General features: G+C 34.8%; 1 protein-coding gene across 1 annotated transcript; it reads left to right on the top strand.

The window, feature by feature from the left end:
- Positions 1–7,583: 7,583 nt before the first annotated feature.
- Positions 7,584–17,683, top strand: LOC138318779 (sarcoplasmic reticulum histidine-rich calcium-binding protein-like). Its single transcript, XM_069261468.1, has 5 exons — positions 7,584–7,810; positions 12,914–12,985; positions 13,721–13,775; positions 14,231–14,267; positions 14,623–17,683. The coding sequence occupies exons 1-5, from the start codon at positions 7,658–7,660 to the stop codon at positions 14,711–14,713; spliced, it is 408 nt and encodes a 135-aa protein (XP_069117569.1). The 5' UTR covers positions 7,584–7,657; the 3' UTR covers positions 14,714–17,683.
- The last annotated feature ends 225 nt before the right edge of the window (positions 17,684–17,908 follow it).

The raw sequence follows: 17,908 nt of genomic DNA, 5'->3' as shown, positions 1-17,908 counted from the left end.
TCTGTGAATGCCGTCCAGCTTCGGTTTCTGGACATGGAATAAATTCGGCTTGTTTGTCGTGTATCGCGATCCTTTCTGTGTGCGAAGGTTGTCCAGAGCAGTATGGTGACTTTTCACAGCCTCCAGTCGCCTGCTGGTCTGATATGGAAGGGGCACATGTCGGCCTTTTTTGGCCTCACTGTTCGGATAACATATTGCTTCTGTTCCTACCACATCTATGAGGGGCGCTACTTTAATTCTCTCTGCTTGCAATTTGGCTTTGCCACCAACAGATGTAGGCTTTGTGGCGAAAAGTTTAGCGTCAATGTTGACTTTTCCTAGACTTACTGTATTTGCTTCGGGAGTATCATCGGTGCCGCCTTGAGTTGTTGGTTGGTACCTCGGTGTCCGTACATTTATCTGAACCAGTTCGTCCAGAAGGTTGTACTTTTCCTGCCACATTTTTGTAATACTTTTACGTTGTTGAACGTCCAGCCTCACTTCTTGTTCCCGAAGTCTGTGCTCATTACGCCGATTTGAAAACATCGCGTTGAAATACTTCATATTTGATACAGTTGCAGAAGTCATGGTTAAGGTTCGCGATGCTGCTAAGTCAGAACTTGTTAACTAGGTGAAAATCACGTAATTCCAATTGATCCTTCAGAGAGATATAATCATATCACCACGTTTGTATGCAGAAGCATGGTGATCAAACGTATCCTGGTGTTAAACAGTCGGAAATATATGATTCCATAACACAGCCCGAATGAATTTCAAAACACCTCCAGCATTTCCTAGTGTCCTGTCTCATGTGTCAGTATACGTAATATTAAGAATAATGGACGACGATATATCAAAAACTTTGTTTTCATCTGTAATACACGATCACGTAAATTGATATACTTGTATGTAAGTTTTTAAATCAATAAAAACTGCATGACACACTTGAATCAGAACCGTGGACGAAACACGAGGGCGAACATCAATATAAGGTAGAACATGTTTAATGTTCTATCCGTTATAAAAACAGTCAGTTAGTAAGTACACCATTCAAATCATCCAAGCGATTTTCAAAGAGAGAACTAGTTTATATATTTGTTTTTCATTATGATCTCTTATCAAATAATAAATCCGTATTTACACAAACACGACTTAAATCTTCGTCCCGCCTTACCTGTCGACAAGCAATCCATTTTGCAGAAAATAATAGAATTTGTTTGGTTGAAACCATCCGTTGTGGACAAGTCTGTTTTTCATCGACGGAGCACTAAATCTCGGTAATAATCCTCTTACACAAATAAAAACACAATCACTGCTTGACTGGCTCCCTAGGGGTCGAAAGTCTCCAAATATAACTGCTTACATAGGTATTATAGTAGGTCTACATTTACATCTGTAATTAGTGAATATCCAGGTAAATAGGTGTGATAGGTCGGATGTAAACTGAAACTTGGTTCGTTAGACTGTATCGAATGGGTATTTAAAGCAAAAGAAAGGGGTTTTATGTTCATAGAAATATACTGAATATATTCTTACTCATTGTGCGATCTTGCGTTATGTTAAGGTGTTTAACATTCCGGTCTACTAACACTTTAATGTAACCGATAGCTTAAAGAACGAATTATTAAATATACACTTGGTGATCGTGTTATTTTAATTTAGACGTGCGTGTCATTTTGATTTAGAAAAATATGCGTTTTAATTTTGCTCAAATCTGAATAGGACTTAGGAGTAATAATGAAAAGGTTATATCAGAAATCTCATTAAGTTTCCATATCTTTATGCGATATCACAGCCCCTTGTACGTATAGTAGACTATAGTACTGAGTGTATACGCCCCTCCGTACCAATGTCTCTCCACGGTATAATGGGGAACGATATATATGATTGATTGTAACCGGCATCAGTAAAAGCTATTCAAGGAGGTTCGATGACTTTTCGGCTTTCATGGCATGGGGCATTCATCAATCACTGTTTTAAGTCAATTCATTCTGCACCTTAGTTATCTATTAGGGGGACACCGTCTGCAATGCTAATTTCCTTGGTGTTTATTAGTCAAATAGTATATTATGATGCATACGCTATTTTAAAACATTTGGGGACATTTACGTGAATATTTTTAAGCATTATTCTCAATATCTTTTGGCTTTATGAAGTCATACACAAAAACAATAGAATGACATTCTTCACAGAAACAAAACGTATATGAAAAAGAATGTCTAATCGTTTTTATCTATGACTTCATAAACCCAAAATATGTTTATAACAATTCTTACAACTTAATTTATATTAAATTAATTGCTTCAGCATCATCCAATTTCATATATTTTCCCATGAACATTAAAATTGTAAGTCTGTAGCATTGAAAAACAATTTCTAGATCTATTGAATAAAATGGGAAAATGTAAAGCAAAACAAAATAGTCAATAAAAATTTATGAAGAAAAGGATCACCTTTACGACTTTACAATATTTGCTCATGTATTTCATTTTAAACATCTCAACTGACTTACGAAATGTAAGAAAATAATATCTAGAAAATGTTTAATCCTTTTACGTATCACTAAATTGGTTCGTGTGGGCATCACCTCAAATAAATTTCAGCAACACCTGCAATCTTTGTGGTTCTATATTGCTTTGATGTATGCTCCTCTCACCTTTCATGTTCACTGCAATCACCATTGCGGCTTCATGAAAAGTCGACTGCGTTAAATGAGTTTTTTCTCGTTCTGCACCTGGAAATCAGTTTCTTTCTGTATTTCAATGAAACTTCTTTTTTCTGCAAATACTTTAAGGGTTATATATTGTCATTGATATTCAATAAGAATTGTTAAAATGTTGAGTACGATTTGTCTTTGAACTTATAGTAATAAAATGTTGCGACCCCTACAACCCCGACGGTGAGAGAGTGCCATAGTGTTATTGGTAGTGTACTCATAGTGCGGTCTTAAAGACACCAAGAGACTCCGCACATGCCATTTTTTTCTGGGAGTTGGTTCCATTGTATGATTGCCTTTACAAAGAAGGAAAGTCTATATTGATTTTGTGTACTATCTGGTATCTGCTGTTATTTTGCATCCGTTCTAGTTTGTCTATATCCCCTTGTTGATATGGGTTCCAGATTGTTGCTCCATATTCTAAGATGGATCTTACTAGGGTGTTTGACCGTTTGCATAGTTTTGCGTTGAATCGCGTGTCCCTGTTATTTGTCCATGTTTCGAGGTTGTTTTGGTCTGTGTGGAGGTTTAGTTGGTTGTTTTCCATATTGATGGTTCTATAATGGAGTCATCATCGAAAAATAAACGTACTGATGATTTTACGTTGTCTGGTAGATCGTTTATGTGGCATAAGAATATAATCGGGCCGAGGACAGTACGTTAGGGGAACCCTCAGTCGACTGGTGTTTCCTCTGAGCTTACTCCTTCTACGATGCTTTTCTTTTATTCCTGGTGGTGAGGAAGTCTTGTAAGCTATAGATGAATGCTACCCTGGATGCCGTACTGGTGTAATTTATGAAGTAATTAGTCGTGGTGCAAAGTGTGGTATGTTTTTTGAAAAGTCTAGTATTGCCACATCTACTTGATTGCCTTTGTCGAAATCTTTGAAGAAGTCATTTCGGGTGGTGATTAATTGTGTCTCAAATGAGTATCCTGTTCTGAAGCCATGGTTAAGGTTTGTTAGTATTCCGTTGTCTTTCAGATGGTTTAATATGTATCTGCAAATGATATGTTCAAGGATTTTACATGTAATTGATGTAAGTGACACTGGTCTGTAATTTTCTGGAAGGTGTTTGTCGCCTTTTTTGAAGATACTGGAGATGTTGGCATTTCTCCAATCTACTGGTAGTTCTCCTGTGTCTAGTGATGTCTATAGTATTATCTTTAGTAAAGGTGCTAGCTTTTCCTCATATTCCTTTAGCATTCGGTTTGATATATTATCTGGAACAAAGGCTTTAGATGGATTCACTTTTGGTAGAAGTTTTTTTTTCAGTCCGTTTCCATCAATCTTTAAATAAGTGATATATTTTGTTGTGCCTTGTTGTTGGTGGTTCGCTGGTGGATGGTTTAGTGAAGATGGACTTGAACTGTTGTATTAGTATTTCAGCCTTTCCTTTACTTACTAATCACTTACTAAATGAGTTCCTTTCTTTAGTGGTGCAATTCCCCCAGAGTCTGGACGTTTGGACTTTACATATTTCTATAAGGGTTTTGTGTTGTTGTTGTTGTTGTTGTTGTTGTTGTTGTTGTTGTTGTTGTTGTTGTTGTTGTTGTTGTTGAGTCCTTCTATGATGTTTGAGTTGACGAAGTTATTATTGCAATGATCTATAATCGGACCAGGTTTTGCGTTTTAGCGCCCGGTTGTACTGATTATCTTTTTTAAGCATTATCCTTCCCCTTTTCTCTATCCAAGGTACACAGTGTTTAGGCTTAATTTCTTTGCTTGGATGTTCTTGTTCATAGTTTGGAATGAATGATGTTTGAATGTGTTCCAGAGTTTGTGTACATTTCCATCGATTTTTTGTTCTGTCTCAATCGAACATCTTTGTTTTACCAGGTCTTTGTCTATACTGTCCCAGTCTGCTTTGTTGTAGATGTAAGATTTGCGGATAGTCGTATCGTGGATGATGTTTAACTTACGTTCATAGGTCTGAGACAATAAGGTACAGTGATCCGATGCCAGGAACGTAAACAGATGGCTTTACTGTGGTTAGGTTGGTAACAAACACCAGATCCAGAGGATATTTCCACGTGTTGGTAATTCGTGTATTTGGGTCAAGTTGTGATCTTCCGTTAGATTTACTCATCCTTGTTGTATTTCTTTTTCTCGGCCTTCTGATAGTAATTTTCCCAGAATATGTCAGAACAGCAGCTGAAGTCTCCTGTTAACACCATATTTGCCAGAGCATTATTTTTCTGTGATTTCTAGAGATCTTCCTTGCTCTTCAATGTGCTTTTATTCTCGATGTGGCATGTAGAACCATGCCTATATGCAAATGTATGCCTATATTCTTTCATAACTACGGATGTAATACTGGCTGGTCTAGGGCAATACACTAATGTCGCCCGAGGCTGTATTGCATATGGCTACCCATGCATGCAATAAAGCCTCGTGACGTCGCGGCGCCAACAAAATCTCTATTTCCTCGGTAAAATTTTAACATTTTGTTCACAAATATGACTGGTTTTACTTTAAAAGATGCAAACAACGTTATTTGTGTTGAAAATATCACGTATTTTTTTTCATGAATATGGTAAATTGACTTCCAGTCTTTGATTTCTTCGAATTCATTAAAAATGGCGGGATAATATAGTTGTAAAATTGCAATAAAACGTCAAGGTATGAAATAAAAAATACTCTTTCGTCAGTGGATATGAAGGATAGGGATATTCTACCCTCGGGATCACAAAATGTTGCAAAACCGTCGGCAAGCCTCGGCTTTTACTACATTTTGAGACCCTCGGTTAGAATATCCCTATCCTTCATATCCACATATGAAAAAGTCTTATAATCATCATCATTGATGGACGGCATTACTCTGTTTTAAAGTTAGCCCGAGATACTCCGGCCCTGACACCAGACTGACATTATGACAGATAGAGGTCTGATTTAGGGCCAGGGTGCACTGCTATCAAAACGTGGAATAAGCCAATGCCGTTTGGTATCGGACCAGGTCATCTCCGATTCAGCTGACCACCGAGAAGCACCACTAACCTTAGTCTATTCAACAACTGAATAATTTATATCTACCTAAATATAGGAATCCATCGAGATTAAAGGCGATTTGCATACTTTGAGACGACAACGAGGCGACATTTAAAGTTGCGGAAAAGAAACTACTGTGTCGACACAAAAGAACGTGCATGTGTGATAAAATGGGTGGCTATGATCATGAGTAGATAAATTATTCATTCGTTGAAAAGACCAAGGTAAGTGGCGATTCTCGGTGGTAATATTTATCTATTATGGCCTGTTTGAGAGGGCACTATTGCCTCAAAGTATTGTCGAGGGATGGAATAGTGCCCGAGCCGAAGGCGAGGGCACTATCCCATCACGAGACAATAAACTGTACTTTAAGGCAATAGTGCCCTCTCAAACATGCCATAATGGGTTTAGTACATCACTCTCAGATGGGACTTGTTTTTATGTTATCGTAACAGAAGCACGTCAAAGTGACACCTCGCAATGCTATCTTCATTTCCAAACCATATTATTACGTTAAATCTGTGTTTCTATAAAACGGGATTCAGCTTCATGAAGATTAGAAGTATATCAATATAGAACATGAGTGAACTGTCTTCTGTAGAACAGCAACATTTGCTTCCATCCCCGCACACAACAGCCTGTCCGCCATCTTGACGTCTTGGTCGAAGCGCAGCGTTATAATGATGTCATGTAATTGTGACGTCACAATACATTCACGTTCAATTTCGCGCCACTTCAATAGTGCCCGCTTGCCCGGGCACTATTGAAGCGGGCACTATTGCAAATAGAAGCCATGTGTGTAGCCAATCAGAATCCAGTATTTTGTCACGTGATGTACTAATTTGTAAGCAGTCTGAATCGGAGATGACCTGGCCCGATACCAAACGGTGTCGGCTTATTCCACATTTTGGTACAGCAGTGCGCTCTGGCCCTAAACCAGACATCTGTCTGTCATTTTAAATGTCTAAGTCTGGTACGTGTCAGGGCCAGAGTATCTCGGGCTATTGTAAAGTCTAAGCAAGAACACATATACATATAATGTATACATATGTATATATACGTTTCTGGTCTAATTAAGAAGAAGAACGAGCCAATCAGTAGATCTTTGTTGATTTTCTAATTGCTTTCGTCGTTTTCCTACAGTATATTATGGCTGAAAATTTGCTCTCATTATACTTGATCTATAGTGGTTTTTTTGTTGTTGTTGTTTATTTTTTTAATTCTGAAAGTTTGTTTGTTTGTTTGATTAATTAACGTCCTATTAACGGTCATGTAAGGAAGGCCTCCCATGTATGCGTTGTGTTGTGTGTATGTTGTGCGAGGTGCATGTTTTAGGAGACTGCAGTATATTCATGTTATGTCTTCTTGTATATTGGAACTGTTGCCCTTTTTATAGTGCTATATCATTGAAGCATGCCGCCGAAGACACCAAGCAACATACCCCACCCGGTCACATTATACCAACAACGGGCGAACCAGTCGTCCCACTCCTTGTATGCTGAGCGCTAATCAGGAGCAGAAACTACCACTTTTATAGACTTTGGTGTGTCTCGGCCATGGGACAGAACCCAGAGCCTTCCCCACAGGGGCGAACGTTCAACTCAAGGCCAAAAGTGAGGCGGTGCCAAGGGAGGCATTAGGAAAGATAAAGTTATTAGGAAAAAGAGAGGAGATTAGATCCTAAATTTAGACGCCTTTTACGATCATGTAATAGGGGCAGCAGGTACAATTCTAACGCCCTACCTGCAGGGCCATAGTTATTAGAAACGGTGAGACAGCTGAATTTTTTTTTGTGAAATGGTGTGTCTGGCGGTTAAAGGGAGCTAACTCTTATTCAGTTGAAGAAATGTTGGTTTTCAGCAATATCCGGATCTTATTAACATTTCCTTCTCCTATTTTTCTTTTTAGTGTAAGCTTAAACCGGAAGTCACTCGTGGTCGAAAAGCATTGGCTTATTTCGGATTCACACCGGCAAAATGAAAGCTACATACATACTTTCGGTACTGTCTGTGTTTATTCTGGTTATATTTGTTAATGCAGCAGACGAAAAGCCACAAGAAAAAAAACTTGACCCTGAAGAGCTTGAATATGCAAAAGGATCCGTGTGCGGTTATTGCGAATACTGTCAGGTAACAACACCGTCAATGACATGTTAGCTTCGGCTTCAAATAAAACAATTTTGAGTGCAATATCAACTAGATATTTGATGCATTATGTTTATAAAATTATGGTACCCAATACATACCAATTTCTATTTTGAAAGAATTTTACCTCAGTCGCATGAACTTGGTCTTAGTGGACATGCACATCAGTTGAACTACTACACAGAAGTTTGACGTTCTGTCAATAATATATAGTATAATATATATAAAGAAATACCCCTTTGTGTTATATAGTAGGCCTATATAGGGATATTTTTCATATATTACTATTGACAGAACGTCACAATCCTGTGGTTCAAGGACGTATATGAGAAGGATAAGTGACACTGGATTTTGGGGAAGTCCAAGGCAGGCGCTTTTGTGTTTGTGCACTGACCGTGACGTTGGGCGACGACTGTTTTCCTTTGATATCCGCCGGGTCAGCCTTTGATGTAGCTTGCGGGTGCGAGGGTTACCGTCTTACTTTCTGAAGCAGGCCGTCATTTCATGAGCTGTCGTATTTTTTAACGAAAATTTAAGACATATCCTCTAAATCTTCTGTTCTTAAAGCAAGTGATAAATGTTGTGAAATTTAATGAACTTTACATTGGTGTTTCGTTTGATTCGATAAGATAAGTATTTGTTGAGAAAAAAGGTTTTTATCCCCGGTTCATAGGCATCTCGCGTGGTGTTTAGTAATGTAAAGAGACAGTCACGAATCCTTCTCACTTATAAATCCTTGTGTGGTTGAACTACAAATGCAGGGATCCGAGAATCGATACATGTACAAATTAATCATTATTTGGCGTTTGAGGCATAGGGCGGGGTAGGATAAAAATCAATAATAGATAGTTTGGTCTTTGATCAGAGCAGAGACTTTGAATTCGATACTGTATATGTCGCTAATCAGAGTAAAGAAAACTCAGCTCTCAAAGCAACGACAGCCAATGTGAAGAATTTTGCTTATCAACACCTTAAGCCTCATTCTTACCCAGACATTGCGAAAGTTGAAAAAAATGGCCAGACATTCGGACCAGCAAGGTTTGTGATTAAGTCGGACCAAACAAGATTTTGCCGGACCAAACATTAATGTGAAGTTTTGAAGTAAACATAACTTCCTGCTATAAGTATCTGGGCAGCTGTTTCATGATTATCTAATTTATCTTATGCAGTTTACATATTTGCCATGTTCGGCACCTGCATAATACTTCAGAGACACCATTTCTACCAACTTCCAGTACTCAATAATTGCCGCACGGGCAGTACAGACCAGATTTTAAAATAGGCGGTCCGAGTCAAACTTTGCTGGACATGTTCGTCGGACCGGCAAATTTCGCAATGTCTGCTTACCAATCAGAAACCTAACTTTGATTGAGCATAGGTATCTCTATCTCATTTGACAAACTACAAAATATACAGTCCAACTCGGTTATATTACAAGTTTCTTGGAACCCTTGAAGTCCTTTCGTATAAGTGGGTTTCGTTTTAAGTGGGTTAACATTTGTACAGTAAATATACATGGCAGTGATCAATTATCAAAACTTACCTGGTTTACATTATGTGGGCTTAAAATAACATAAAAAGTGCCCAGGAAGCAGGTTGTCATATAAAGTGATTCATACTAGATGGGTAATAAAAACAAGGATATTGAATGCAATTTGCAGGGGATTTCAATTCCATCAGGATTTTGTACTGTCAGAGTAGAGCTGTCATTGAAATAAATGTGAAGTATCGATATATTGAAAGGAAAATATCACAATTTACCAATATATATCGAAACAATGGTGTTGTTTAGAAAAAGACGAAATCCGGAACGGTCGTTTTGTGTACTACATAATTGGTTCTATAAACGAAAACAATGCATGTCACTCGAGAACTATTGCTGAGTATTTCATATACAATTTGTGGTAATTGTGAAAAACTCATTAAAATGATCAGGAACCTTACAATTTATATACAGTTGGTATGCTGTAAAAAAATAATACACAATACGTCGTTATTTGAAATTCCATAGTTACTAGGTCATAGGAAGGTCATCAAGTACAATTTCGGAAAATAGGAATCGATATTGTATCGGAGGTGAGAATCGTCAACACATCGATATCGTTTGTAATGATGACAGCTCTATATCCGAGTAACTGTTAAGTGGGTCGGACTGTATGATTAATCCATGTAAACTCGGTTCCTTAGAACTTATTTAGAAGCTCTGCAGTCATCATGATCAGTGAAGGGGGTGTAATAATTAGTTATTCTACTAATTACAATACACAATAATGCTAATACAGAATGATACATTGTGATAATAATGGAAGAACATGCTTACAACAAATTCATGGTTATAATGTGGTCCTTTTCATTTTCCCCAAAAAGGTTCCAATAAGATGTTTGTCATATGTGTGTAACAGAACATTCTTTTAACAAAGAAGTTAATGTACATGTTGGTCTCCACATGGTTGTTATAACCATATTCTTCCATGATATAAAATTGTAGTCTCAACTCATTGAACATGAAGAAGGCACTTATTTTCTGGTCTCATAAAACATTCAACCTTCAAAAACTTTGAAATAAAGGTGTAATAGCCATAATCATATCTGTACCTTTCATTTAATTATCTACATGTATTTATATACCGGTAAGGAAGACTATTAGATGCAATGCAAGTCAAAGTTCCTTGACAATATTTAAAAAAAAAATCCTTTAAAAATAATTGGATAAATAACTATACCTTTTATAACCTGCAATGAATAAAATTTTATTACAAATTGTTTCTAGTGAAAACAATGTGATTTCGATGAAGCACAAATTTTTAGTCAATGATAGAATTGATATCAGGGTTTGTGCTGAGTGTGTATCATGTAGTCAATGTTTACACATGTTTTTCATCATGGTCATGCACTAATGATTGGTACTTACAGTTCCTGGTAACTACAGAATATGATTACATATTACTGGAACTTAATTTGATTTTTGTTTTCAATCATGAACTTGAAGAGTTGAAAATGCCTTTAGTTTTTAGAGTATAATGTATTTTATGGAGCTAGCTATATAGTCAGATTATTTGATGTGTGACGGCCTCCATTATAAACGTGTCAGAACCTCTAGGAATGTGATGTCATAAATACTGGGTGACTAAAGCTATAAAGCTTGTTGTAAAGCTATTGAGACCTGCCAGATAACATTTGAAATATGTACACTTATTGATTTATCGGCCTTAGGCTTGACAGGACATATCTTTTCCTTCAAGCCAGAAATTCTAGGTCAAATATAGATTTTCAGTGTTTTGCATGTACTAACCTGCTTGTATTTTTACCAATACACAAATCTTTTTATTACAAACATTCCATTATATTTTAGATTTCTAAAAGTAAATTGAATAAAAGCAAATACCAACAAGATCAGCCATTAAATGAACATATCTTAAAATTTCAATTACTATTACATGTGTTAGCTACATGTACATGTCCATGGAGTTTATTATCCTGTGTGAGTTTAAAACAAAATCATATCCACTTATCTTAAATACATTCATATGGTTAACTTGGTATGGATTAAGAAAAAACCTGGCTTCTTATTCAGGAAGGGACGAAAATGAATTCTTTGTTGTATTGATATAAGTTATAACTTATGTGGCTGGAGATTGTCCTCCCAACATGATCAGTCTATCCCTGGTTATAGTAGGTACTGAGTTACCTTTTGTGTTTGATCACTTTATCTTTCTTAGCCTGTGGGAGATTTCTACAGCTGACAAGAAATATCAATATCCTGATATGTGCCTTTCTGTTCAATGGTAATCAAATCAGTTGTGTATCCTTGAGCTCTGTACATGTATGTGCCATTGCTTATGTTGCAATGTCTACGTACATTTTGTAATTTTAATTTGTAAAGCAGAAGTTTTTTTTTAGTTTTACGGCCCATCGACAACTAAGGTCATTTAGGGCCAAAAAAAGCAGCAGTCCCTGATCTCTATAATTCCAGATAATTCTTCAATATTTAGATGTCTCTTTAATTTGTTGACTAAATCAGCAATGGAATCAAAGTTTCCAATTCAACCAATTAATTAAACACTGTACACATGTTAATATGAAACTTAACAAACTGATCACAAAATAAATACACAAATTGAATTTGGAATTGTAAGAGACTTTTTGATAAAGCCACAATGTTTCCATGATTGTTACTGAGTCACTTGGTCATTGAAATTGTTAGCAATTGAAGACATTCTACATTATACTGTGTACATACTAAGTAGATTACCAGTGTTTATGCTCTTATCAGGCTTAACCTACTATTTACTGTGTAATCTTTGTGTTTAAATATCATATTATATATTGACCTTTACTCACCAAAATATTTTAGGCATTTAGAATGCCTGTTCTCTAATATGCATATCAATTAAAATGCATATTATTATTATTGCCTGTATCTATTCTGAATAAGGTGTCTTAGAAAAATGAAAACTTTACTGTTTCCTTTCTAAACATGGCTTTGCAAACTTAATGTGACATTGATAAGCTGAATAGCTGATGTACTTATAAGTGTAATTTATTTGGAATTAAGAAGTGTTGAACGAGATTAAACGTAGATAATTTCTTGTTGTACTTTATTCTCTTATCAGAGTAGACACATATATATACACACATGTGAGAATGATTAAGTACATGTATACCTGGAGACATTGTGTTCAATGAGCATAATATATAATATTAAACAGTCTACAATCCTTCAGCATGATTATGGTCACAACTATTTTCTACACATTCCTCATGTAGAATCTTTCAACTTTCTAAATAAAAGAAAATAAAAACACAACTACTTCATAATTCATCTTTTTTGTTATGCTGTTGGAAATAAATGTATCCTTAAGATGGTTGCCAAATCTCTTTCAATCTAATTATTTGGTAGTGTTCTGAAATCATGTCTGGATGTCCATACATAATTAGGTATAATCAATGAAGTGCCATTACAGTCACACAATATATCACATCATTTTGGCCTTTATATAGTTGTTTCATTCTGACTGTAAATTAAGATGATGATGAAGAGATGAAATGAACCTCTGGTTTAAATTTTGTTTATTTCTTTATTTTCAGTTTTGTAAGCTATGTGAATCCGACTGTCCGTGTGAGACCAGTCCCTCTAAACCCAACTGTAAAATGTGCAAGGTTAGTAAAAAAAACCATGTAAAACTGAACATTGCCTTAAATACTGTAAACTAATTTTCTTTCGAATGAGACTTTCACATATTTCGCGATCAAAATGAATTTGCAAAAGTATATCTTCGCCAATTGAAATCTACACCATTTATATGGAAAGAAATTCTGTTCAATTTTTAAAATCCGCAAAAAAATTTGAAAATTTATTTTGAAATGGAAATTGCGAAATTTAGTTACCACGAAATAAAGTTGGATTACAGTATGTCATCTTTTGTTTGGCTAACAGGTACATTGTATGAAGATAACTTTCAAACAAATATGAATGAGATAATAAAAAATAATTCAAAATTAATTTTATTAGTATTATTTGTAATAGTTAAAAGGAAAATGAAAGTTCACTTGATGGAGATAACGTCTTTGTATGTTGAGATGTGTGATAGCATAAAGATTGTACCCTCATTTCTCTTCAACAAAACAAAAGAATATATTGTTTTTGACACATAATAAGCGCTCATGGAGCTAAAACAAAAATTAAGAAGATAAAGAGCGCTTATGAGTCAAATATGGTATATTGCAATTGTGGGACCAGAAAACTTGTTTTATGACAATAAAGTCGCTAAGAAAAATCTGCTATTTTATCTGATGTTCAATGGATTCCTTAGATCTGCTGAAAGGACTGATCATTTTCATAAATGGACTGATGGATGAATTGATATATTCATATGATTTTTGTTTTTGCTTCAGTACTGTAAATTCTGCTACCTGTGTTCAGCAGTGTGTGACACAGTATGTACACCAGGTAAGTGGATTTGTCAATCATGTGGTTCATCAAAAAATATATGTTTTACTATTGTAGATTATACATGTAAGAGTTAACAAAATTAGGCGTATTAGCTACTCTGTATAAACAATTGTTTGTATTATATTGTGAATTACTGTGTCACCTAAAATAAACACATAATTCAATTAGTTATCAATGTATCACTATGTGTGAAAGTGTTGATGGCTGAGGAATTTTAAGTTCTTTGGGACCAACTGTAACTTCACACAGATCCTCTGTACCCAAAGTGTCTGATTATGATCACGCATACCCAGTAATCAGGTCAGAACGTCAAGTAGTCAAAGTCACATATTGTTAGATAATCAAAAAGAAGGTTCAGAGCTGAAGTTATACAATTTTTCACCTCCATTGCTTAAGGATTTGTTGAATTTATTGAAATATGATTAACACACTTTTATTTTTTTCTCCTACAGGTGGTATATTAGACAAAGTATCATCTGCTATAGTAAGGTAAGTGTAATACAAAAATATATACCGGGTATCAGATAGTAGTAAAGAGTTATAAATGCCCTCTGTTTTGATTATATCACAATATGTTGATCAGAGATCTCGGATCATTCCATTTGTTATCAACCATGTAAAACTTAAATACAATAAATAGTTTGTTAATTTTAGTAAAAAAATGTGAATACAGCTAATTATTCAATTCAGTAAAAAAAGGAAGTGTTGCAATGAAAACATGATGCCATTTGACATGTTAAAGTTGTGATTTGCCATCAGCTATCATACTTATTGGTATTGTAGGTATATTTTTGTCATTTATGTAAATAAAACCTTGGTTGTAGCTAAGCTTAATTATTTTCAGTGCTCTCCCCTTCCATGATAAAGAGGAAATTGACAAGGATTTGGACTCGGTATCAGACTGGATAGCTAAGGAGAAGAGAGATGAGTTGTAACAAAGTCTTTGTTTAGGAACCAAAACCCTCACTGTGTTAAAGTGCTGACCTTTCACCTTAGTGTTCATTTGACCTTTGACCCACCATGTAAATTGATCAAATGCGATTCATATTAATCATGATTAATTATTAGTAAATTAACTCTATATGTATAATTTGATGATATCACTTGTATTTATCAAATATAAGTATTATATACTGGTACATATTATAATGTGATACATGCACTTATTATAATGATATAAACAGAAGTACAGATGTGTTGTGTCACCAAAGACAAATTAAGGCTATATACTACTAATTGGTTAGTTAATGACATATAACTAAGAATGCCATCACCCAAGAACCATAAGTTATCATAAGATGGCACTTATCAGATTTGTTGTACATACCAGATAGTTCTATACCTCCTTTAGAACTAGGAAATTAGAGATTTGGGACAATTATGGAATCTTAAGCTGATACACAATATACTGTGCATCCAAATGCGGATTCGCACCCGTTGTACTAAATTGATATGGCACCGCCTAATGGAATGCGTTTGGATTTTTCCATGATGGAAGTACCCATATGAAAGACAACCTTTGAAATGTAAAAGCCATGCATTTTCGGTATTAACAATAAAATGGATATAAATGTAATACCGAAAGTTCAGCATAGATTGAAATGAATAATCCATGTAATTTCATCGGATAGAAATACTCTCTGGCTTGTTTTCAACAAAGAAAACATTTTGATGACAAATGAAAAATCTTGAGTCCGCCATCTTGGATTCAAAAGGTACACTTCTGAAAACGAGCCTCTTGTACCTATACAGTTCTGCTGGAAAGGCACATTCTATTTGAGATACAGCAGATTTGTATTGATACAACTGGTACGAATCTGCAAGGGAACGTACGGTAAGTCTTCAGAGTAGTCACAAGTACATATTACTAAGAAAAAGATTATATAATATAACCATTACAAGCAATACACAAAAGTATTCATTGGATGGACCAAAGTTGTACAAAGTGTTCAAGCCTCTTATCGTGCAGGTCATCATGGCAAAAGATCTTGTCATTAATGGTGTTGCGTAATACATCACACATGCCCTGTGGACCTTTTGTCTGTATGAAATTGTTGTTTGTAAAACTTTGTAGAAGCATGGACCTCGCCTGTTATTGTTGTAATAGTGTGTGATTCCTAGTGTTGATAGTTCTTATAAGTATGGATTATATAAGTATTTATATAACTGTTATGTGGTGTAGTGTGGTCTGAAAGTTTTCTTAAAGGGATTTGGTGTGTATTATGCATTTCCAAATTTCACATCATTCATATATATTAGTTTTAAATGTATAATTGGATTGCAGTGTCTACCCTTCATTTGGTTGTTTGATGGACTTGGACAATACAATTAACAGTTTTGGAAATTTAAAACAAAATGTTCTGAATTTAGCAATCAACATAATTTTATTTCATAATTATTGGTCATTAGGACATCCTATTTATCAGTGTTCAAAAGGATTGGTTTGAATATCAACTTTAATGTTAAAAATATTACATGTACATCAAATTGCCGTGAACAAACTATTAAATGGGAAAAATTCTTCATGTATATATACATTGTATATATATATAAAAATTACAATTTTGTAGAAAAAATGCAATGAATCCTTAAATGGAAAAAGGATAAAAACTGATCATAAGACTTTTCTGTAAGACTTTTCCGCCTTTACAGACATCTTCAGGTGGTTATATCAGGCATTGTAGCTGCATGACCTTGAGAAGCAAAGAGAATGTTATTTGTCACTAAGTATAGTTTGGTTGAATGAAACTATTTGTGTGTATGGTAGCTGTTATGAGTATTGTAACACGGAATTATATCTAATTAAGAAAGGATGAGTTTTTTCATAATGTCAATATTTCTTTGAATTGATTTTATATTGACGCTTTACATTTTTACTTTATCTAGCCAGCTTTTCATATCTTACAAGATTGGTCATAATATATCTAGAAATACATCCCAAGATTAAATACATGTGTATAATATTTGCTTGTGTTTATAACACAGAGATATTATACACATGTATATGCAGTATTGTAATTAATTCAGATAATTCCATTTGTATATGGGTAGTATGAATATTGTGAGCATGTTTTGACTGGATTTCAATACAAAGTTCCATACATCAGATATGCTACTGTCATAAAATTTAATATATTCCAAATACATACTTTGAAATGAAATCCTATCTACAATATATTTGTGCTATTACCAAGTCACTGCTTTTGAAGCTTAATAGACTCAAACGTGACCCTTTTCCACTGGATATATTCAGATTTAAATTTGCCTCCTCACAGCACTATATAGCACTAAGTGTGAAATGCAAAGTTTGGAAAAGAGATTTCCTTTCATACCAATATACCTACTCTGGGTAAATTCTATGAATCATCTTGATCATTGTGCATTTGAACAAAAGATAAAGAACAAGCTAGTACCCAGGTATTTTCTTTATATATTTTCCCCACTTTATTCAGGAGGATTTTTCCTTTATTTTTCTCACTATCTATTTATAATAGAATTTGGTGTTATACATGAAATTATTTTTTTTTCAAATGTACTCTAATGGATGTTGAATGTGTAGCATCAAGTAGCTCACCTGTTTATGCCAAACAAACATATAAATAAGACAATGTTAAAATGAGGTAATTCACTTAAAGTATAACCACACAGCATTGAGAATATCATTAAGTATTAGATGTACAGTGTATGCAAATGTAGATTAGATTTACAATACATACAGAGGTTTCTACAGGAATTCATATTATCATCTAATTGTAGATAGAACACCAAACATTCCATTGCTTCTGAATTACATCATTTACACAATTTAATTCATTTATTATTTATGTATGTTTTTATACCATACTAATGTTAAACCTGATTTTCCAATATCAGAGGAATCAAGAAATAAAGATGTTTTTCCCTTCTCCACGAGTTGTTTTGCTGACTTCAGAAAGGCAAGGGATCACAAAGCTTTAAGTTGTTGTTTTGGAAAACTGTATTTCACTTCTGCAAAAGTCATTGAGAGGGTAAAATGCTTCCATCACAATAGCAGCTATCCTGTTCACTATAAACTCATCTCTTTAAACAGCTGCTATCACAAAACTAAAGAGGACTTGTCTCGGGTTGGGCTTGCATGCATTTTTCATGAT

Source organism: Argopecten irradians, chromosome 3 (assembly GCF_041381155.1).
Source record: "Argopecten irradians isolate NY chromosome 3, Ai_NY, whole genome shotgun sequence".
Lineage (NCBI taxonomy): Eukaryota > Metazoa > Mollusca > Bivalvia > Pectinida > Pectinidae > Argopecten > Argopecten irradians.
Note: the sequence above shows the minus strand (reverse complement) of the source record. Positions and strands in the feature narration are given on the sequence as shown.

Excerpts from the sequence above, each read along its gene's own strand:
- LOC138318779 (XM_069261468.1), top strand. The coding sequence starts at position 7,658 with ATGAAAGCTACATACATACTTTCGGTACTGTCTGTGTTTATTCTGGTT. Across the intron at positions 13,776-14,230 it reads TGACACAGTATGTACACCAG|GTGGTATATTAGACAAAGTA; the intron begins GTAAGTGGATTT and ends TTTCTCCTACAG. Across the intron at positions 14,268-14,622 it reads GTATCATCTGCTATAGTAAG|TGCTCTCCCCTTCCATGATA; the intron begins GTAAGTGTAATA and ends AATTATTTTCAG.